The sequence below is a fragment of the Sebastes umbrosus genome, chromosome 19, assembly GCF_015220745.1.
Source record: "Sebastes umbrosus isolate fSebUmb1 chromosome 19, fSebUmb1.pri, whole genome shotgun sequence".
Taxonomy (NCBI): domain Eukaryota; kingdom Metazoa; phylum Chordata; class Actinopteri; order Perciformes; family Sebastidae; genus Sebastes; species Sebastes umbrosus.
Genome location: NC_051287.1, coordinates 7,159,093 through 7,181,734, shown reverse-complemented (window position 1 = coordinate 7,181,734; position 22,642 = coordinate 7,159,093). Strand labels below are relative to the sequence as shown.

Genomic DNA, 22,642 nt, shown 5'->3' with positions numbered 1-22,642 from the left:
TAAAATAAATACAAAAAAATAAAGAAATGAATTGGGAAGGAGGAAGGGAAAGATAAGGGAAACATTTTTTTAAGAAATCCCTCTCCCAACACAGAACAGGCTCTCTCCTGACGGGCGACAGTAGACACCTCTGACAGCCAGCCCTCTCTCCAGGGTCTGGGGGCAGCTTAAGGGGGGTAACCTGTCTCAGGAAACAAAAAAAAAACAAAAAAAAAAAATACAAATGCAAATACAAATAAAGACCAATATATAAAGACAAAATATGATAACATAACATTGTCGGACCATGGGATATTATAAGCCACCCCTGCCACGAAAAATACTCAATCCCCCACCCCACCCCCTCTCTCTCCCGCCCTTTTCTTTCTCCTCTTTAAATACAAACAAACACCCCCCACACTGCATACATACAAACGCACACAACTGTACACACACACTAGAACCTTACACAACAGACTGCCCTGCACTGTCAATAACACCACCCTCCCTCCACCAACATCTCCTATTTATTTGTCTCATTTTGTTTGTTTTGTTAGAATTGGCCTGTCCTGTTCATTTTGTCATGAAACCCGATGTATTTTATTTATTTTTCTCTTTTGTTTGTTTCTGTTTGTCTTGTCAAATTTCCACTGTTTTGTCATGCTTCACTAAATTAAAAAAAAAAAAAAAAAAAAAGCTAGATTGTGATAGAGTTAACAAGGTACTCACTTTCCTTTCAATTCAATATTTCACAGTAGTTTTACACTTTCTTCCGACTGTAATTTTACTTTTGTTTTGTGAATAGCTGGAATTAAGCGACCTGTAAAGTTACCTTTTTAATAATTATTTTTAAATAATATCAGTACACTTTAACCCTGGTGAAAGTAGTGTTGATTTGTGAACATGATCTCAAAACAAAAATATGATTATCGGAGTAAGTTTTCGAGGAAAAAAAAACACACACCTTCCGTTGGTCCTTATATTTTATATATTTAATAATAATAATAATATACATATAAAGTCCAAAGTTGGGAGGACAAATTTCTGCACATACTGGTAATACAGTTACTGTGATTCTGATAAGGCACTGAGACAGATTCAAACAAACGTGCAGATTTACACAAACGTGCAAACACCAAACAAATTATATAAATTATTCTTATATAAATGTGAAAAAAAACAGGTTTAAAAAACTGTCAATAATATCCGATGTCAAAAAAATAACCATTATTGCGTCAAAAGATTTTGATTTAATCAATAAGAACATCTTTTTTAAACATTTAAAAGTATTAACATGCATAGATCTTTTTTAAAGATGACTACTTGAAGGTCTATAAACTTAAAATCATTTTTACAGCTGTACAGCAGCTGTTAATGAGATAATAGCAATAAAACCTCAACAAGTTGATGAGCAAAGAAACGGTAAATGTAACATTCTCATACGTAGATCTTTACGTAGCTTTAGAGAAAGCTAAAATAAATAAAAGGGGCACATTACAGGTTCAGAAAACAAGGTTCTTTTGTGACTGAATTCTTAAAATTTGTAAATACTGCCCTAAATATTGAAACACCTGTACTCACAAAATACATTTATATAAACTTAAAAAACCCAAATGGTGGGTATGTCATTTAGGAATGAATCTCATCACCGTGACATTAAAACCACACAGTGGGACAAAAATATACTTTGAGCACGGGGAATGACGCTGACGTTTTTCTCTATCTTTACTAGTCTCTTGCGATTTAATTATTTTTGGGAAGGTTCTCTGGATGACCATTTTGGCAACAACAGTTATTCACAACACATTTTAAAATACTGTAGTGCTTTAAGAGTATGTCAATCTATTGTCTTTTGGTCAAATTGTGTGGTTTTACCATAGATAGCACTAAATCCATACAAAGATGTCAGTCAGCCCAACATGGTCCACAAATGACATGGCTTTGGTGATCCCGATTCTTTCCTCTAGTTCCACCAACAGATAAAAATGTCCACTTGTCAAACACTTTGGTTCATGTTTATGACCGAGATGATAACTTATGTATGTTAACATGCTATTGTTTGCATTAGGGTGCTACCTTTGGCAAGTTAATAGCTGGTGAGTAATGTTAGTACAACTGTTAGGAAGCTATCCACCTTATTCTCGGGAACATTACTGTAGACTTTACATTTTCTAAAATGTCCTTGCAAAGCTCTGGTACTTGTTGCGCTGTCCGCGGCTGTTCTAAGAACCAGAAAAAGGGATTGTTCTTGTGACCAACGGTACGGTTTCCATCGCCTACCTACAGACCTACCTATGATTTCATGTGTAGGGAGGACACAGCATGGTAGCGTTGGTTTAATGACAGCCAGTTACTTTTACTATTTTCTTTACAGTTTAAAATGTAAGGCAGTTTATGGCACGGAGTGCAGGGCAGCGTTAGACTACAAATAGTTTAAGTACGGTTATCTGTGTAGAAAAAAAACAAAACCTTGTTACTGTGGAGATACTGATCTGCCTCAGAGCTTTTCAGATTGTTCATCGCTTCACCGTCTGTAGCAACGGAGTCAATAAAGTAGTTAAATATGCTAGTGTAGGTTATATGAGGCCACTTATTCAGTGTCACATTATCCCGTTTGAGGTGTAATAGGTGGTGTTCACACATGTTTTACTAGATTTTTAATACAATTGCTCCAGGAGAGAGGAATAGCGCAGCGTTACCATGGAAAACGCCAGTTCCGGTTCAGTGACACGATGCACCAGAAGTTGCACCCATAATTCACGCAAGGCATCATGGGGGCTCGGAATAAGGTGGATATGAAAGAGACTAAGGTAGAAGAAAAAAACAACAGTGAGACTGACTTGAGCTCCACAAACACTAAACCTCCTCTGACACGCTGTGGATCGTCTCAATTATCTTCTTCTTCAGTTTCTTCACTTTGTCTGGCGGCGTCTCGTTCAGACACTCCTCCACGTACTTCAGGAACCCTGCGTGCGGCGACACCGCCTGGCTTTGACAGAACGTCCTCATGATGTCCAGCACCTCGCTGGAGGGCGGCGCGAGGCGACGGCTCGCCCGCTTGCGTCCTCCTGACACCCTGGAGGAGGCCGTGGAGGGGGAGGAGGAGGGGGACGAGTGCTGGGAGTCTGGGGGAGTAGGCGAGGGAGGGGCTTCGAGGCTTCGTGGAGTGATGTTCAGTTTGGTAGCAGTTTGGTTGGCGCCGTGGTAATGGCTGGTGAGGCCTTGGCTGTCCAGGTGGAGGAGGCCGGACTCCTGCGGCTCGTGGAGGTCTTCAGGTCGCTCGTCCTCATCGCAGGAGTCGCAGAGGAACATCAGCTCGCGGTAGTGTTTCCACTTTGGCAGGTAAAAGTCCTCGGATCCACATGTTTTGTTTGAGCTCACCGCCTTGTGTTCACGTTGGAAAATGGTTCGCAGGTTCCTGAACTTTGTCTTTATGTCTTCCACTGAAGAATGAAGAATCACAGAAACTGTTAGCCTCAACACTTTGGAGAAATGGTGTGAAGAATAATTTTCTTCAGATCACAATTTAAAGTCAAAGTTATCCTATTGACAACATTATAACCATAATTGTTACCTGTGAATGGGACTGACTCGTTGTCAGACAGGAGGCTGCTCAGCGTCTCCAACAGACTCTGTCTCAACAGCCTGTTCCTGTAGCTCTCGGACTTATGGTTCCACAGACAGCTGTGCCCTGGAAATAAGCACATGATTAGTATTATTCCTCTCACTATATCACTTTCAGTTGTCAACATAACATGTTTACAATAAAGTAATTTTCGATACATTTTGGTGGTAAATATTGGGGTAATTTGGCAGTAATTCCAAAGAAATTTCAAATGGGTTACTTGCTAATTATCACCTAATTACCATGAAATTTGCGGACCTGTAAAATGAAATGTTTTTCCCACTTGCCTCTCATCATATAAAGCCTGGTCTGTACACACCCACACAGCCCTTTAACTTAAAAAAATCCAACCGCAACATAAATGATGCCACCTACCAGAGTAAAATGCTATGAGCTGCTGAACTTTGGCCTCGTTCCAGTGGCAGCGGGAGTCGCTGCTCAGTCTGCTGTCATTTAGAGGGGAGGGGTTGGTGCAAGGTTTGCTGTCCGTGGACGGAGAGGCGGGGAATGTGGGAGCAGTTGTCGGGCTCTCTAGTTTGAGATTATCTGGAGACGCAGAGAGGAAGATTTGGTATGCAGCGCTGGTGTTGGTTTTGGCATCGCTGGAGGGAGCGGACGGGTTGTTGAACTTGTTGTTGTTGGTCTGGGCGGAGCCGGAGGAGAGGCTGCTCAGGGTGGAAGAAGGTGTTTGGCTTCCATGTTCCAGATCGTTGTCTTCCTGTGGCGTCAGTATCTGCAGGTCGTCCGGGCTGTCGTCTTCGTCGCAGGACTCGCAGAGGAAGAGCAGCTGCTGGTAGTGTTTCCATTTGGACACGTAGAGTTTGTCAGACAGCCTGCTAGCCTGGACCGCCTTGTACTCACGGTTGAAAACTGTCCGAAGGTTCTTGAACTTGCACTTCATGTCCTCAACTGCAAAACAGGAACAAAGAAGTCACTTTCCATAAGTTCATGAATAAATATTAAAATCTCCTACATCACTTGTTTCTCAATTCATGTTGTTTTTTCTATTTGATTTTAGAGCGACAACTACCGCACGCACGCCTCTGGGAACCTATATATATATATATATGTGTATATATATATATATATATATATATATATATATATATATATATATATATGTGTATATATATATATATATATATATACATATATATATATATATATATATATATATATATATATATATATATATATATATATATATATATATAAATATAAAAAAAATATGTGAATTATTCTTTGTTTATTTTCTAAGAAGACCTTAATCTATCTATTAATCTATAATTTAAGCCATTTGCTATAAATATTCAACACATTTTAAAGAAAATATGGGGAAGTTATTCATTGGGACAGTTGCTGCATAACAGGAGTGACCCAGATCGCAATGTTCTCCCTCACGAAAGAAAATAAATAAGTAACTAAATGTTAACCTATTACCTTAAAGCAGCGGATCTTAGGTTGGGCGACTGGGCCTTGTGGGGGCGTCATGGGATGGTTTAAGGGATGATAATAAAATGTGAAACATGTAATAAAAATGTTGGTCCAGCATCAGTTTCCTGAATTGTATTGTACTTGTGATCTCCAGTGGGAATTGAACCCAGACAGGGATAACATGTTGGGCTGCAGCCATTAAAAAACAAGCAGGACAATGTGATATTGTTTACCTGAGAAAGACACTGCGTGATCAGACAGCTGGTTCCTCAGAGCCTCCAGCAGCCTCTGTCTGAGCTGACGGTTGTTGTGGTTTTCAGACTTCTTCTTCCAGAGACAGTTATGCTCTGTGCACGACAACAACAACAACACCCATTAACTAGGAAACACTGTCATTGTAAGAATCCAAACAAACCATCAGAATGTTTTGTCTTTGTATCCCAAACCATCTGTAACAACTAATCATATGAATCTGTGTTTTGTTTACCGGAGTAGAAGGCTATTAGTGCACGCTCCCTCTCTTCAGTCCAGTAACATTTAATCATCATGTTGGAGGGGATGCAGGAGGACGAGGAGGGGGAGGAGGTGGACAGGGTGGGGAGGAAGGAGATGATCAGCCCCGGGGAGGTGACGACAGGCTGGCTCTCCTCCTGTGGAACGGTCAGCGGCGAGGGCGGCTGGTCGTCGGGGCCGTCGTCCTGGTCCCAGCAGCCCTGCAGGAACATCAGCTGCTGGTAGTGCTTCCACTGCGGCACGAACACGTCGTCCGACCTGCACACCTGGCTGGCCTTTACCATTTTGTACTGACGCTGATAGGTGGTGCGGAGGTTCTTGAACTTGTTCTTGATGTCTTCCACTGGAAAGAAAAACAGAAGAGCAGATGTTTTTTGCTGCTAAACAAAATGCCACTTGGGAAAATCAATGGCTCCGAACCACAGCCTTACCTGTGAAAGGAGCAGGTGGGGGGTGACCTGACAGGAGGATCCTCAGGTGTTCCAGGGTTTTCCATCGCAGCTGTCGGTTCTTGTAGCTCTCTGACTTGTGGTTCCACAGACAACTGTGCGCTGGGAAATAAGAAACAAAGCATTTCTTTTTCATTATTGCCAAATGTTGGTTCATCGTAACCTGACCCGCCAGATGGTTTGTTTAAAAGAACCATCTGGGGTGCCTGGGTTAGCTCAGTTGGTAGAGCGGGCGCCCATGTAACAAGGCTTGGTCCTGACCGCGGCGGCCCGGGTTCGAATCCGGCCTGTGGCCCATTCCGCATCCACTCTCTCTCTCCCCCCTTTCCAAGACTCTATCCACTGTCCTCTCAATAAAAAAAATGGAAAATGCCCCCAAAAAATAACTTACAAAAAAAAAAAAAAAAGAACCATCTGAGAAGCCAAATCATTGGAAAGTGTTTGGAAAAGGAGCAGGTTTCTGTCAATGGAGTCTGGTGGCTTTAAAGGTCCCATATTGTAAAAAGTGACATTTTCATGTCTTTTATATTATAAAGCAGGTTTAAGTGCTTTAGAAATACTGTTAAACTATCAAAACGCTCAATATACGGAGGAATACACACAGCCCGCATTCACAAATTGTGCGTTTGAAACAAGCCGTTAGGATTTCTGTCATTTTGTGATGTCACAAATATACAATATTTAGACCATTACACGGTTTTAAACGTAAACATCCTAAATGTGTCCCAGTTTATTTCCCGTTGCAGTGTATGTAAATAACATCAGCTGACAGTAAGTAAACATGGACCCAAGCTGTTGCCTAGCAACGCAATTCCGTTGAAATGCACTAAAACGGAGCGTTTCAGACAGAGGGTAAATACAGGTATATTCAGACAGACAGAATGAGGAAAATAAAGTTTTTTTTTTAACATTACAGCATGTAAACATGTTCTAGTAGAAACACAATAAACAAGTATGAACCTGAAAATGAGCACCATATGGGACCTTTAAGGAGAGCATATTCAATGTATGTTTATATATATATATATTTAGTTAGGTGATATGTGAGTGTTTTTTTTAGGATATTCTGGTGAAAAATATATGGGAGCATCAGGAGTCACTATGCATTATTATAGTTCCTGAAAAAATATTGTATAATTTGCATTAGGCTTAAAGACGAGATTAAAATGTGTTGACAATCAGAAGCACTGTAACTTCACAACATGAATACTGATCCTAAAATCTAACAAAACTCCATTTACATTCAATTAAAAGCCAAAATACTTCATTAATTTCATCTATTCATATTCAGACTAACAGGTGAAACGTTTAAAACACACAAACAGAAGTTAAGAAGCTGTTTTTTAACACATTTTAAGGTGAATAACAGCTAACTATTCTTCAGTTGCTGTAGTCGCCATTGCTGTTCTCTGTCTGGTCATTTCCGTCGGTCTCGTCGAGCAACGGTTGCCCCCAATTTGTTGCTAGTTTACGACAACACATCGACCAAAACAGCAACTTTTTTTGGGAGTTAAGAGTTGCTGTTTGTAGGGTGTTTGACTTACTGGAGAAGAAGGCAATGAGTGACCTCTCTTTCTCCTCCGTCCAGAAGCGCTCCGGTGTGAAGCTGAACGGAGGCGCCTCCATTATTGTTGCCCTTGGAGCCTTCTTCTTCTTTCTATGCCGCCACACGTGACTCACAAGTCGGGCTCTGATTGGACGAGACTGGGAGCAATAACCCGCATTGCCCAGTAGAGGTCGCTGTTGACTGCTGTTCATCTCCTCAGCTGTTGCCCAAATGTCAACACACAGATCTGGCACTTCTGCTCTATTCTACATGAATTTATTTTAATTTAATTTAAATAATAAATTAATATTTATATAATACAATACTTATATTTTTTGAATATAAAATATATATTTTTATTTAAATAAATTGAATGCAGTTTAGCTCATTTGATGATTTTAATTTAGATTGAGATTCATATATATATATATATATATAAAGTATAATAAAATAAAATAATAATAATACAATATATAAAATAAAATATATATATTTTTTATATAAGATATATATTTTTATTTCAATAAATTTAATGCAATTTAGCTCATTTGATGATTTTAATTTAGATTGAGATTCGACATTTAAATATTTAATAGCTATTTAGTATTTCAGCTGTTGCCCCAATGTCAACCCACAGAGGCACTTCTGTTCCACACTACATAGTTTTTTTTTAATTTTATCTAAATAATAAAAAAAGTCTAATTATATATATATATAATAATACAATATATAAAAAATATATATATATATTTTTTATATAAGATATATATTTTTATTTCAATAAATTTAATGCAATTTAGCTCATTTGATGATTTTAATTTAGATTGAGATTTGACATTTAAATATTTAGTAGAAGGAAGGAAGATCATGAACCTGACATTGTTTGTCATCTAATGTTTCCAAGGTATGTATGACCTTTAAATCTAAAATGTATTATTTAAAAAAAAATCAAAATCTAATTTATAATGAATTTGTAATATAACATAACACCCCAAACTGCATGTGATTATCATAAAGTGGGCATGTCTGTAAAGGGGAGACTCGTGGGTACCCAAAGAACCCATTTTCATTCACATATCTTGAGGTCAGAGGTCAAGGGACCCCTTTGAAAATGGCCATGCCAGTTTTTCCTCGCCAGAAAAACAAACATTGGACTTTTATTTAACCTCCCTCCCAACGAGCTAGTATGACATGGTTGGTACCAATGGATTCCTTAGATTTTCTAGTTTCACATGATACCTTCACTCTAGCTCTGAAAGAAAGTAAAGTCATGGTTATAACTATGTTAAGTTCTTCAGATCTCCTTTAGTAAACAAATTAAATCGAGTTCATCAGACCTAACAGTGTGTACAGTTACATAAATGCACTACAAATGTTATTTTTCCACAGTGACGTCCTCATGTCCTACACCAAGAACGTATAACAGAACATATAGTCACTGTTTCTGAATGAGATGAGTCATTCCACAGTTGAAATAGGCTAAAGAGAAAACATTTTTCTGGTTCTCAGGAGGACGTGTGGGAACAACAACCAGCTAGAATTTAAAAAAAGCACTATTCAAGCAGATGCCTAGTGTTGTTCTGTTTTAATTTCCAATAACCAACAACTGGCTGGTACATTTCCAGACAAGACGACAGACAACGTATATTTACAGTGAATCCCATGTACATTTCATATCTTAACATGTACAAACATCCAATCCATGTACAATATTTACACTGTCGAGTCAGAGTCACTGCTGCAGGACTAACTGAGCGAGTGCAGTCGTCAATTAGATAACTGTGAGTGTTCACATGCACACTAATATCCTACTTGTGATCTGGGATATTATGATCATCTTTGCTACAGAAACTTGGATTTTCACTCATCCTGGTTTTCAAAAATTATGTGATTTGGGTTATTTCAAGTAGTCTTTGATTAATGAAAGATCTTAAACAGATTAGATTAAAAAAAAATAATTAAAAATCAGATCTGTTTAAGTTTATACAAGAAAAATTGCAGATACGTTGATCTGATCTAGCACCTTTCAAATTGTATTTAAAAAAAAAAAAAAAGATGAAAATAAGACTCATTACCAGGATACTAGTGTGCAGGTAAACATGCTCAGGCGTGACAAATAACTATCATTATATTTTGTTTCATAATCTAATCTGAATGAACATATAAAACATAAAGAATGATCTCATATAACAGTTATATATGTTTAGCTGCACAGGGGGGAATTGAACCCCCAACCCAGACTGTGTTAGTGCCATTGATCTACACAGGACTGAAAACTGAAGGAAAACCTTCATATCAACCACAATAAACAAGCCAATCTCCCTTATATACAAACCCTAATATCATTCACATGTACATTTACATTTCAAGCTCATTAAGCAAATAACTATATGTGCACTCTGTGTCAGTTATATACTGCTAAACTTTCTAAGTCTTCTCTAAAGCTCTGGTAAAATCTCCGTCTGATGCTTCAAGTATAAGTTCATTCACAGGAATATCACTGCTGTCAGGGAAAAACCTCATATCTGCAACAAATAACCTTCCAACTGTGGGTTATGAGACACCCCTCAGCACGCAAATGACCAGCGAAGTTCCAACACTGTTGACCGCTACAGCCAAAGTTGCAGCTCTGAGGTTTTCCCACTGGCAGCAGCCAGCAGCATTCATAATATATATAATATTGATATAAAAATAAAATAAACGTGATACAAGATGAGTAAATCCAGGTTGAGTGTGATTTAAAAACACGCTGATCTGAGGTAGAGTGACAAACGGGGATAATATCTGGTGAAATTGTGAGTAAAAACTACCCGGGGAGGTGCTCTGTTATTTTGATTAATTTTTGATGACCGTGAGATGAAAATAACTATTAAAACTTTTGACATGTTGGATTTCAGGTGGCTGACTCATCTCTCAGCTCATCACATTCATTCCTTGTTAGCGATCGATAGCTTGTAGAAGGTAAGACACTGTACACTTATAAAAGAATAAAAACCCTGCCAAAAAGAAAAAGAAAAACTTCTTAAAATCTTCAAAAAAAAAAAGTATAAATCAACACTAATGTTTTGGCTGCGGTAAATATGTTGTTTCATTTGTACAATAACCAATAAGAAATAATCACAGCATCAAAATACGGCTTCAAAAATGATACAGCTGAAGGTAAAAACACCTTTTCTTGTTTATCACAAAAACAATCAACAACTTCAAGCTTAAAGATGAACGATAATCCTTCCATTAAAAACGCAAAAATACTCTTTCCCTTCAGGGGATTTGATGTGGGCGTGTCCCAAACCAGGCCATAAAAAAACACAGTTAGTCCCTCCTCTTGTCAATCCAACGATGGTTTCCCTTTAAACTGTGTTGTCCCTGGTGGCCCCGCCGTCTTGCTGGCAGTCGAATAATCCTCTTCAGTCAAATCGTACGACAACATCTGATTTGCAGCTCCCGTCACCTGGTGAAAGAAACATCCTCATTGGTCGCTCAAAAGATGTTACTGCCTGAAGTTATATGTCAGTACCGCCTCCTGGCAACGCAATAATGCTATTGGAGCTTCTTGCCGCCAATCGCAATCTTCTGACAATAAAAGTACACTTAGTTCCGCCCTGCAGCAAAGAAAATGTGTTCATCTTTGTTACAGAAAGTCAATCATTCAAACCGCGATGTAAGTCCCACTTTCTGTGGTCCTTCCACCTGTCCATCAAACGATACTGTCCTGCAACAGCGGCTCAAAGTCCTCGTCGCTGGCGGTGGGAGGGGTCTCCTCGTCGCTGCCCGGGAGGGGGGTGTTGATGTGGACGCCGGCCAGTGAGGACATCGACTCTTTGCTGTCCAGGTGGGGCTTGTCGCTGAGGGACAGATGGGAGGCGGAGGAGGAGAAGGAAGTCTTCTCGGGGATGAAGAGTGCAACGATGAAGGCGACAACCACGCTGCACGCCCCCAACAGGAAGGGCGGGCCGGGGATGAGGCCTCGCTGAGAGAGAGAGAAAGACATTTTTCCTTTCATTTTCTCAAATCTCATCTGGAGCACAACTGACTAAAGCATATCACACATTGCTCATATTTTCTCTGTTAAACATGGCATGGCAATTCATTTTATATAACACATTTAATTCCAAGTAAAATCAATTAATCAAAAAATATGGCTGTCGATCGATTCAAATATTTAAATGGGACTAATTGCATAATTGTCCATAGTTAATCGAAATTAATAGCAAATTAATCACACATTTTTTATCTGTTCAAAATGTACCTCAAAAGGGAGATTTGTCAAGTATTTAATTCTCTTATCAACATAGGAGTGGGCAAATATGCTGATTTATGCAAATACATGCATATATTTATTATTGGAAATCAATTAACAGCACAAAACAAAACGTCAGTGTGACCGCCTGCCTACGATAGACTGCTGACATAACTGCTTAGAGTAAATATAGTTAGATGCAGGCGAGAAGTGCAGAACAGTTTTCTGCAGAAAGAGAAGAAGGTTGTGAGACTCTGGTGTGGAGGGTTGGGGTGTATTTGAGTGTATTTGAGTGTATGCTGGCTGTACCTCAGTGGGACTCTGCACAGGTAGGGGGTCGATGTTGAACTCTCCCTGGATGGGGTCTATGGGGCTGAGCTCCACGTTGAAGAGGAAGAAGATGAATCCATACAAAGCTGGACCCAGACCATTACACAGACCTCTGATCCCTGTGATCATGCCCTGGACCACGCCTGCAGGGGGGGGACAAGATATGGTCATGTTACTGGAGACATGTTACTGGAGACACAGTGAACGCTGTATCTGCTTACAGATTTAACTTTCACTGCCTGGTTTAGTAATACAAACTTCCATCTGAAAAATCCATAATAACACACTGACCTATTGATCTGAGGAGAGGAGGAGAGAATAGGAGGAAAGAAAGGAGATGAGAGGAGGAGAGAAAGGAGAGGAGGAGAGAAAGGAGAGGAGGGGGGAAAGGTGAGGAGAGAGAAAGAGAGGAGAGAAAAGAGAAGACAGGAGGAGAGGAAAGGAGGAGAGAAAGGAGAGGAGGGGAGGAGAGGAAAGTAGGAGAGAAAGGAGAGGAGAGAAAGAGAGGAGAGAAAGGAAAGGAGAGGAGGAGAGAGGAGAGGAGAGAAAGAGAAGAAAGAAAGGGGAGGAGAGAAAGGGAGGAAAGAGGAAAGGAGAGAAGAGAGAGGAGAGAAGAGAAAGGAGATGAGACGAGAGTACAGTAGAGTAGAGTATGCTAGAGTAGAGTAGAGTAGAGTAGAGTAGAGTAGAGTAGAGTAGAGGAGAGGAGAGGAGAGGAGAGGAGAGGAGAGGAGAGGAGAGGAGAGGAGAGGTTTTCTTTATCACCTTGTTTATCCGAATCAGCAGAATGTGACACCAGAGCAGAGACAGCTGGGAAGGTGATGGAGGACATCGCTGCTACAGCACCAGCTGCCCAAATCATCCTGTTAACAAACATGTATGTCAGATCTCTTTGTGATATTGTCCAGATTGTATTTCAATGCCGCCACCACAGAAACAATTTAAGGTTCGGCAACAAAGCTATGTCATTAGGTTTAGGCAACAAAATATTTTCTACTATATACTTTTCACCAGCAGTGAACAAACATCAGCTTCTTAGTTTGATTATTGGAGCCAATAAACAATGCTTATGATAATAGGTAGCTATACTAATCATGTCATATTGCTAACCATTCCCTCTATTCAACCTACAACCAAAAACAGGTGGTGAAAAACAGAAACCTCTCATCAGATCTCACCATGGCTCTGATCCAAAGCCGTACCAGGCCAGCTGGAGGATCTGGAAGCCCAAACCCAACAGGACGGTGTTTTTATTACCCAGAGTCCTCATCAGCAGTGTGAGGAAGAGAGTCTGAGGAGGGAGAGGGAGAGGAACAAGAATTTTTATTTTGTTCAAACCTTGTACTTGTGTAAGAAACATGCATAATTCATGTGTCAGGATGTGATACTAGAAATGATGAGTGGGGCTTATGTGTAAATGGTGTATGAATATCCTCTAGAGTGTTTGTGTTACCTGTGCTACGATGGAAAGGATGCCCACCACTCCAATAAAGACAGCGATGGTCGTGGAGGAGAAATTTATGACCTGGAGGGACAGATAGACATTTGTTTTTATCATAATTAATACTTTCTAAAGAGTCATTGAGAAAAAAATAAGTACTTTATGCTCACTAATAAACTAAGATATGTGAATGAGAATGGGTTCGACGGATACCCACGATTCTCCCCTGTTATTTTCAGGTATTCTAAAATAGTGTGTTTGAATATTTTTCCATACTGGGGTTCATAAACAGTCATGGAATTACATAAATTAGGTATTTCATATAGTGAGACCATTTTTTGACCTTGACTTGACCTTGCTGTATAAATTGACCTGTGGTGACCTCTAGGATAATCACAGCCTCATGAAACCTTACAACAACAAACTAGAAACCTAGAGCATTCAGAGGATGATCGGCAAACTTTTGCCTAAATATCTTCATGGCACAGCCTCTTAAAGACAGTCATTTCTTTGTTGTCAGGGATCCCATGGGTATCAGAGGGTTTGATAATTGTTTTTTTAGGGGTGCTGAGATGATTTAGGAGTGAGCCGTCCTAAAAAATAGTCCAAAATCACCAATGCTATTGTTTAACGTTATGTTAATTGGTGCACACAAATTATTAATTTGATAGCGCAAATGTGACGAAAATCTTTAAATTCCACACACAGTCACTTTAAAAAGCAGTTGTAGTAACAATGGCAGTAGTACTGTTAATACTTGCTCTTGGAAAAACAGTGCATTAGGCAGCAGTGTGTCTCACCTGTCTCAGGTAGAGGAAGAAGCTGGAGTACTGTCCGGCCTCTGGCAGGTAAGACAGGAACACAGTGATGCAAATCAGTAAGACTGTCGGGTCCTGACCCACCTTCCTCAGAGACTGAAGGAGAGAGAGAGAGACGGGAAATACAAAGTTACTGTAATGCCTGGGACTCAATGATACAGTCTGGGAAATGCATCTGAATCATATCCATTATCAAATATTATTATATCATTATGCTGTAGCAGTATCAGGCTTCCATACAATGTAATCCTGTAGCATCATTAAATTATTAAAATAATGTTACTGTGATGAGGAACACTGAGGTGCCTTCACCCACGTCTCCACTACTGTGTCCAAAAACACAACAAATCTACCTGCTATGACTTCATTATTCAACCAACCAATCAGCTACTGTATTGTAGTATATTGGTTACTGACAGCGAAGGGGTCGGCCTGCTCCCAGGATATGGGCGCCCCCCAGGTGTTGAGCCTCATCTTGTCCGGCAGAGACTCGGGCACGGCCAGCAGGATGAAGCAGATGTCGGCCAGAGCGATGAGCGTGGCCAGCAGAACCACCAGGTTGTCTCCGTACCAGGCCGACAGGTACGCACCGATAGCTGGACTCGTTACCAGGCTGGCTGCGAAAGTAGCCGACACCTACAGAGTTAAGAAGAGAGACAGAGAGAGACAAAGAAGATGGATTTTAAAGGTTGGAAAACCCAGTAAAGGCTGCACTTAATTTGTTGAAACCAAGAGGCGGAGATGCTGAAAGCATTTTTGTCTTTATTATAAGGACAATAAACTGAACACACCACCTTTCACCTGTCTCAAATGTATAGAAGATGAATAAATAAATTAAAACACTGTATATTCATCAGACAAAGGACCCTATTATTGTAATTGTCTCTTGTATACTTTCATATGCATATATTTTGTATGACAACGCATCAAACAGGAGTCCTTACCAGACCGTAGGCTGTACTCCTCTCTCTTTCATCCGTCACATCAGCAACGTAGGCGAAGATGACCGAGAAGGTGACGGAGAAAGCTCCGGACATGGAGATCATGGCGAAGTACCACCTGTAGGAAGAGCAGGTGTGAGGAAAACTCAGTTCCAGTTTCAAATTCCAACTGTGGATGGATTTGTCTTTTACATATATTGAAGGTACAACCTCAAACAATGGGAAACCATGTGGAAAATCTGATTAAGTCGCAGGCTGCATGTACGTCGTGATTTAGTCCGTTTCCATTGCACTTTCTTGCATTTTGTTTTTATTGATAGACTAACTTTTACACCTCAGGAAGCGTGAAAAACTTTTTTGAGATATTTCAACTTTTTTTTTTTTTTACTTCCAGTATATTAATGGTTTTCCCAGTTTAGTGTGAAAGAACTTTACTGGCCAGCACAGAGCCCTGACCTCAACCCCATCCAACACCTTTGGGATGAACTAAAGCGCCGACTGTGTACCAGACCGTATCACCCAACATCAATGTTGGACCTCGCTAGGGCTGTACCGAATGTCTAGCGGTGTCCCCGACTAAGAATCTGAATAGCCGAATCTGATTAGTCAAGTCTTGCCTATAGTCGACTGATCTCAAATGTCATTGACCCCCTCTGTTTAAGCTTTATTTATCGATAGAAAAAATATTATAAACATCAACATTATTGGCCATCATTGTACATGTATATCTCAGTTTGTATGACATTAACATGATTGTGCCAGTAGAGAGCAGTGAGTCCTACCAGGGGCTGAGCCTCATCAGAGGGATTGGAGCGCAGGTGAAGAAGACGGTGACCAACAGGAAGGTCCGTCTGCCCCACACGTCCGACAACGCACCGATCAGAGGAGCAGACATGAATGACAGCAGACCCTTGATAGGAAGAGGCGACCAAATAAACAATCCTACATCTGCAATAGTGAAATATATTTCTGTTGTTTGGTCTTATATCAAACAAGATTCCACATTTATTACTCTTTTAAATATGAAGATAAGTTTACTAGTCATGGTTAGTACCTTTTAAATAATGCCTGAGAAAATTATACTGATGATGTCGTAGTGATGTCATTCGGGTTGAAAAACATGGGTGTTTACGAGAAATGTAAGATGCAGAGGTTTTGGAGCCTGACTAATGCTCGGGCCTAATGTTAACATTAATCTGTCTCTTGTGTGACCCCTATCTTTATGGAACTGGATGTATTGATATCTACAGTATGAGTCAAAAAGCTGAAGTGTTGAAGTTCTTACCTTCACGCCTTGAATGAGGCCGTTCATCAGGAACGTGTGCTGGGGAAATGTTTCATGTAAAACCTACGAAGAGAGGCACAACACCAATATTTAGACTAGAGGATACTCCAGCTTTAAAGTTCATTACAATCTGCATTAACCCATTTAGTTGCTCGGAAGTTGTCACAAACATATGACCAATGTCTTCCCACCACCACACAGTGTTACTCACAGTGAGCATGGGCGTGGTGAGTAATCCCCAGGCGAAGAACTCCAGGAAGATCACCACCACCGCGTGATACACGCTGGGCCTGCCGATACCTTGCTGGAGCTGAAACACACATACACACATTTTACAGTCAAAATTACATTTTAATGTGAATTTTACATTACATACAATATCAATTTGTCATCATGTTAGCAGTTGTATGTCTTCTGTGGCTCTGGATGAAGATATTTAAAGTCTGTGAAAATAATCCTGATGACATTGCTATGACATCATCACGGTTCATACCAGAAAGCCTACGTTACAAACTGAGGTAGAGGAGTTTAAAAGACGTGGTTGTTTCCATGCAGCTTAAAGAAATATGGTATCACATTGAATTATGGGAATTGTAGGTTCCAGTATTTTTGGAGGTTGGCCCATTCTAGGGACTAAATGTCAGGATTTCTTGCCCTCTACTGCGCAGGTTTTGTGTCTTACAAGTTCAGCATTAGACCCCAAGATGACATTTTAGATGTGTAACTTTAGCCCACTGCTAGTGTTTGCCTCCAGTCTTTCTGGTGTTTTGCCTCCAGCTAACACCGTGACGCAATCATGACGTTGACACAAAAGTCAACGTCATGATTAGTCTATTGACAAATAAACACATAAAAATACATATAAAAACATGCAGATTTTAACCTTTGTATAATAACATTATTTTATGGCGTACAGGTAATCGTCTATAGAAGAGCAGGCTAGGAAATAAACCCATTTTTTTTAACACAGTTGAGCAGTTTGGCTGATTAAAATAGAACGAGTATTAAAGTGGAGCAGCGCACATGAAGTGATTGTCAACCTACTGACACAGATACACAGGATTAAGGTGGTGATATGGACTATTTTCTATCTTTAGCTTGGATAATTACAGGTTCTACCATCACATATTTGAGATAATGACTCATTCTTTGCTGCTCTCCTGTATTATTACGCTTCATGTCAGCAGGAGGGATATTAGAGGATAGATCATTAATGGGGTGAAGATTTCCGCTATCTTCCGATATTCTGGTTGCCTTTGATACTTCAAACATGGCTGATACCATTTTTTCTTAATTAATTTCAAATTAACAAACAATGCAATACAGTGACATAGTAATATCTAGCCACCTTCATCCCGAGCCTGGAACAGCGCTGCCCCACCCGTTGAAAGGTGGACAAATATTTTCGGTTTATTATGAAACTGTAGCACACTGGATGTCAGATCACTGATATCATTTTAATTAGGCCCAAGGTCCGACATGTTAAACAGCAAATAGACATTATTGCCAAGGTCCTACCTGGCTACGTTACCACTTTATGACCATAACACCTGAAAGTGGGGGGACAAAAAGTCTTGTTGTCCCCCCTATTCCAGCGCCTGTCTGGGCAAATGTGTCCCGCCTCTTTTGCTCTCCACACGGACTGTTTACCTGCATTCAACCAAAGCCTGCTCCAGCGTGATTGGTCTCTACTCGGACTACAAACACAACCCATACTGGACTGAACCCCGCCTCTATCCACGGCAAGACAGTTGAGCATGACCAGCTTCAAATATCTCGGACTCATCACAGACAATAAACTCAGTTTCAATCAACACATCACTGACATCCATAAAAGATCCCAGCAAAGACTTCATGTCATCCGTAAACTCAGAGCGCTGTCTGTTGCTCCCCCAGTTCCTGTTGTTGCTTTACAAAAGCATAATCCAACCCTTCCCACTGTACTGTTCCCCCTGCCTCTTCACCATGTTAACCATCTCCAACAAGAACAAACTTGCCGGCATCACACGCACTGCCTCAAAAATCATCTTCCTTCCCACACACTGTCTATCAGATATGAACCTCAGAGCCATCACACACCTATAGCACTCACAATATCAAATGACATTGATCGTTTGACGCACTGTCCCCGGTCCGTCCAAAAGTAATGCATGAGGGGTAACCAAGCCCCCAGGAGCGCCAGTCGTTGATCCCAATTATCATAGTGGCCAAACGGCAGTGCTACAACTTCTGTGTCTGTCACGTGATGCCATTGTGCCCAAAAATACTTTTTCCCAAAGACTTACATTGGGAAAGAGACGTCTGTAACTCAGTGGCAAATTTTTTTTGAGGTGAATATACTTCCCAGTATGAACACTCGAATATCCTTTATTTGAATTATTAGGTCCTAAAAGTTGTAAAATGCACTAATAGCTGAATCCAGAGTTATTTCCCTTCCTCTATTCATGTGAATGAGACCCAGACCGAGGCTGGAGCGAAGGACTGGGAGGCGGAGTTAGCAAGCCGCGACGACACCGCGTCGGTTGTGACCCCTGTGACCGAGCCATGTGAGCGACCGGACGCTACTACACCTGCACCATGGGCCCAATGGATGCGGAAGATCGCCGGAAGATCTGGGTACTTTTGCACTAGGAAGTCGAGCCATCAACTCAATTGATCTGGTGTGTATATTTATGCCTCTTTGTGTTTTAATCATCTAATTTCTCATCTCATCCTTGATCGTCTTTATGCTGGATACAAAACTTGTGACCTTAGTGATGCTGAATGAATGAACCCTTAGATGATGGTTCTATTAATGTTATTTTCAATCTCGACAGGTTGTCCGGTAAGAACAGGTAGACGGTGACGGGTCAATTAATCCAGGTCACACATACTCTCACTGAGATGCCACTCATTTATTGTAGATGGTTTATAAATCCTTATGTGAAGATGTGTGTGTATAGGGCTGCAACTTACTATTATTTTCACTATTTATGAATCTGTCAATTATTTTTTTCAATTGATCTTCATCAATACAATGTCTGAAAATTATAAACAAAAAAATTATCCATTAAAATTTCAAAAATCCCAAAGTGAAGTCTTCAAATGTTCTATTATTTTCAGACATTATATATCAGACAGAGAAAAACAGCAAATCCTCATGTTTCTGCTTGATGCTGTAACAACACAATTTGAGATAAAGATCATTTTAATAGCATGTTTCTGTTTCCCCTTGAAATTATATGTCTCAATAAAGTAAATTACAAACTAGTGGTGTTAAAATAATGTAATTATTTCTCATGAAGGATGTTAAAATGGAGGCTGACAGAGCCTCCTGTTGGATCTGCTGTCCTCGCTGTAGTTCAGGCAGAGAGCTGTTATGCAACAGATAATGGATCCATCCATGACCACATCATCATCCTCTCCTCGCACTAAGCTGAGCTGTGACTGTGGGCCACATTATAAACCCGCTCTGCCAGGCTCTCCATTACATTTACAACACAACACAACACACTTCTCTCTCCATCTCCATCTCCATCTCCATCCGACACAGAAACAGCCATTTTGGACCCCAGCTGCTCGGTTCTGGCTGTAGTCATCCATTCATTTGATCATCTCTAACATGTTTATTTCTATTACTAGTGGTTTATTCCTGCTAGCAATCGTCAATAAATACATTTTTAAGCCGATTTGAGCAGTTTTTATATGTGAAATGGTCCTATTTATGGTTGTTTTTGTTGAAAAATGAACATAAAGCACAACTGAATTAGAAAATGAGCAACATGCTTACGTCATATGTTTTAATACGTCACACACACCTGAACCGTTTTTTTATTATTATTTTTAATTAATTCTAACTGTACATTATATAAATATAACATGCATCATTTAATATATAAACATTTAATATAATTAAATATAATGTCAAAAATTAAATATGATATAAAAAAAACTAAATATAATTAAATATAATATAAAAAATGAAATATAATTAAATATAATATAAAATAATTAAATATAATTAAATATAATATAAAATAATTAAATATAATATAAAATAATGAAATATAATTAAATATAATATAATATAAAATAATTAAATATAATATAAAATAATGAAATATAATTAAATATAATATAAAACAATTAAATACAATATAAAATAATTAAATATAATTAAATATAATATAAAAAATGAAATATAATTAAATATAATATAAAATAATTAAATATAATTAAATATAATATAAAATAATTAAATATAATATAAAATAATTAAATATAATTAAATATAATATAATATAAAATAATTAAATATAATATAAAATAATTAAATATAATTAAATAAAATATAAAATAATTAAATATAATATAAAATAATTAAATATAATTAAATATAATATAAAATAATTAAATATAATATAAAATAATTAAATATAATATAATATAAAATAATTAAATATAATATAAAATAATTAAATATAATATAAAATAATTAAATATAATTAAATATAATATATAAGCCTACATCATTTTAAATCTCATGGTTTGATGCAGGATAAACAGTCGCACACATGTTGATAAATTAATTCTAAATTAATATCAATATCAAAATAGCGGGTTCATCCACCGACCGTTGCTCCGTCCTTCATGATGATCTTCTTGACGAGCACCACTCGGCCGGGGCCGGTTCCAGCCGCCGCCACCGCCGGAGGCTCCACCGGCATCTCCTCCACACACCTGCCGCGGGTCACGAAGCATCCATGTCGCGTAGATATCCGCGGTTCTCCGGCTGCTTCCAGGATTCCTCCCTAAATGTAGCCTCGCAGGAGGCTAAGAACCGAGCTAACGGCTGATAATAAGAAAGATAAACCGTGTTGAGATGACCGTTAATGTTCAAAATGTCTAACAACCGTTAGATCCGTTAGATCAGGTCAGCCCGGTACTCTCTCTCTCTCACACCGTCAAGTTAGACAGGAACAGGACAGGAGTTCCGGTTTGGGTTTAGCTTCTTTTCAGATTAAAAGCAGCATTGTTTTGCATGCATAAGTTATTTTGACCAAATAAAATAAATAAAATAAATAAAATAAATAAAATAAATAAAATAAATAAAATAAATAAAATAAATAAAATAAAATAAATACAAATTTACAAGAAAGAGGCCAAACTTGTCTGAGCTTATTATCTATGTCAAACAATACATTTTCTTCTATAGCTGAGTGTAGGCCTACCGACAATATTGAGTTGCAGAAACATCAGTTCCCCCTCAATATTTCTTTGTGGTTCCTTATACTTATACTTTATATACTTTATACTTTATACTTTATTGTCAGACAGGTCTGAAATTTGTTTTGCATAACCACAGCTCCGTTTGCAACATCACTGAAAGGACAAAGACAATAAACAAGGATACAAATATTTAAACATTACAATCACAGAAGACAATATTCAGGGCCCTTTACCGCACATTTGATCTGGGATTAGGCTCCATATTTAGTTTAAGGATTGACTGATGCAAAAAAGAGTGCTTCAGTCTAACCTTATTAAATTGTGGAACCCTGTATCTCCGATTCGATGGTAACAGTTGATATTCACTGTTCAAAACATGATTGGGGTTAGAGACGATGTTGTTAGCCAGCCTTAAGATGTTATTATGATAGGCTGATTCATAGAGTTTCTCAAGGGGTTGACCAACAATCTTTGAGCAGATTTTCATTTGTTGGAGCAGTTTTGACTTTAAAGTAGTTGACAAATTCTTGTACCAAATTCTTTTACACTGTGAAAGAAGAATTGCTTAAAATACCCTTAATGAATGAATGAATATACCTCTGAAAATTCATCAGAATCTAAATCAAGGTGTTTCATAGCGAGAGAACCCTTAATCTGTCCATTAATTTGAAAAGCAAAAGCTAAACCTTTTAAAAATACCTTAATTACAGAAGCCCTTAATTAAGAAATTATGTAAAAAAAAAATGTATTGGGTATATTAAAGGGACTGTTTGTAACTTCTGACACGTATATATCAATCCGGGTCAGTGTCCCATGCGCGCTCGCGTGTGGCT

General features: G+C 38.9%; 2 protein-coding genes across 2 annotated transcripts; both read right to left on the bottom strand.

Annotated features, from left to right (window-relative positions):
- Nucleotides 1-1,209: 1,209 nt before the first annotated feature.
- LOC119478725 lies at nucleotides 1,210-7,660 on the bottom strand. The gene is made up of 7 exons (XM_037753647.1): nucleotides 7,545-7,660; nucleotides 5,983-6,102; nucleotides 5,526-5,894; nucleotides 5,272-5,385; nucleotides 3,980-4,513; nucleotides 3,554-3,670; nucleotides 1,210-3,422 (listed from the first exon to the last, which is right to left on the bottom strand). The coding sequence occupies exons 1-7, from the start codon at nucleotides 7,624-7,626 to the stop codon at nucleotides 2,836-2,838; spliced, it is 1,923 nt and encodes a 640-aa protein (XP_037609575.1). The 5' UTR covers nucleotides 7,627-7,660; the 3' UTR covers nucleotides 1,210-2,835.
- A 1,452-nt stretch (nucleotides 7,661-9,112) lies between these two features.
- mfsd14ba (major facilitator superfamily domain containing 14Ba) lies at nucleotides 9,113-21,563 on the bottom strand. Its single transcript, XM_037753498.1, has 12 exons — nucleotides 21,215-21,563; nucleotides 16,813-16,911; nucleotides 16,602-16,664; nucleotides 16,099-16,226; nucleotides 15,320-15,434; nucleotides 14,793-15,011; nucleotides 14,358-14,471; nucleotides 13,570-13,641; nucleotides 13,295-13,407; nucleotides 12,882-12,979; nucleotides 12,096-12,259; nucleotides 9,113-11,516 (listed from the first exon to the last, which is right to left on the bottom strand). The coding sequence occupies exons 1-12, from the start codon at nucleotides 21,305-21,307 to the stop codon at nucleotides 11,244-11,246; spliced, it is 1,551 nt and encodes a 516-aa protein (XP_037609426.1). The 5' UTR covers nucleotides 21,308-21,563; the 3' UTR covers nucleotides 9,113-11,243.
- Nucleotides 21,564-22,642: the final 1,079 nt, after the last annotated feature.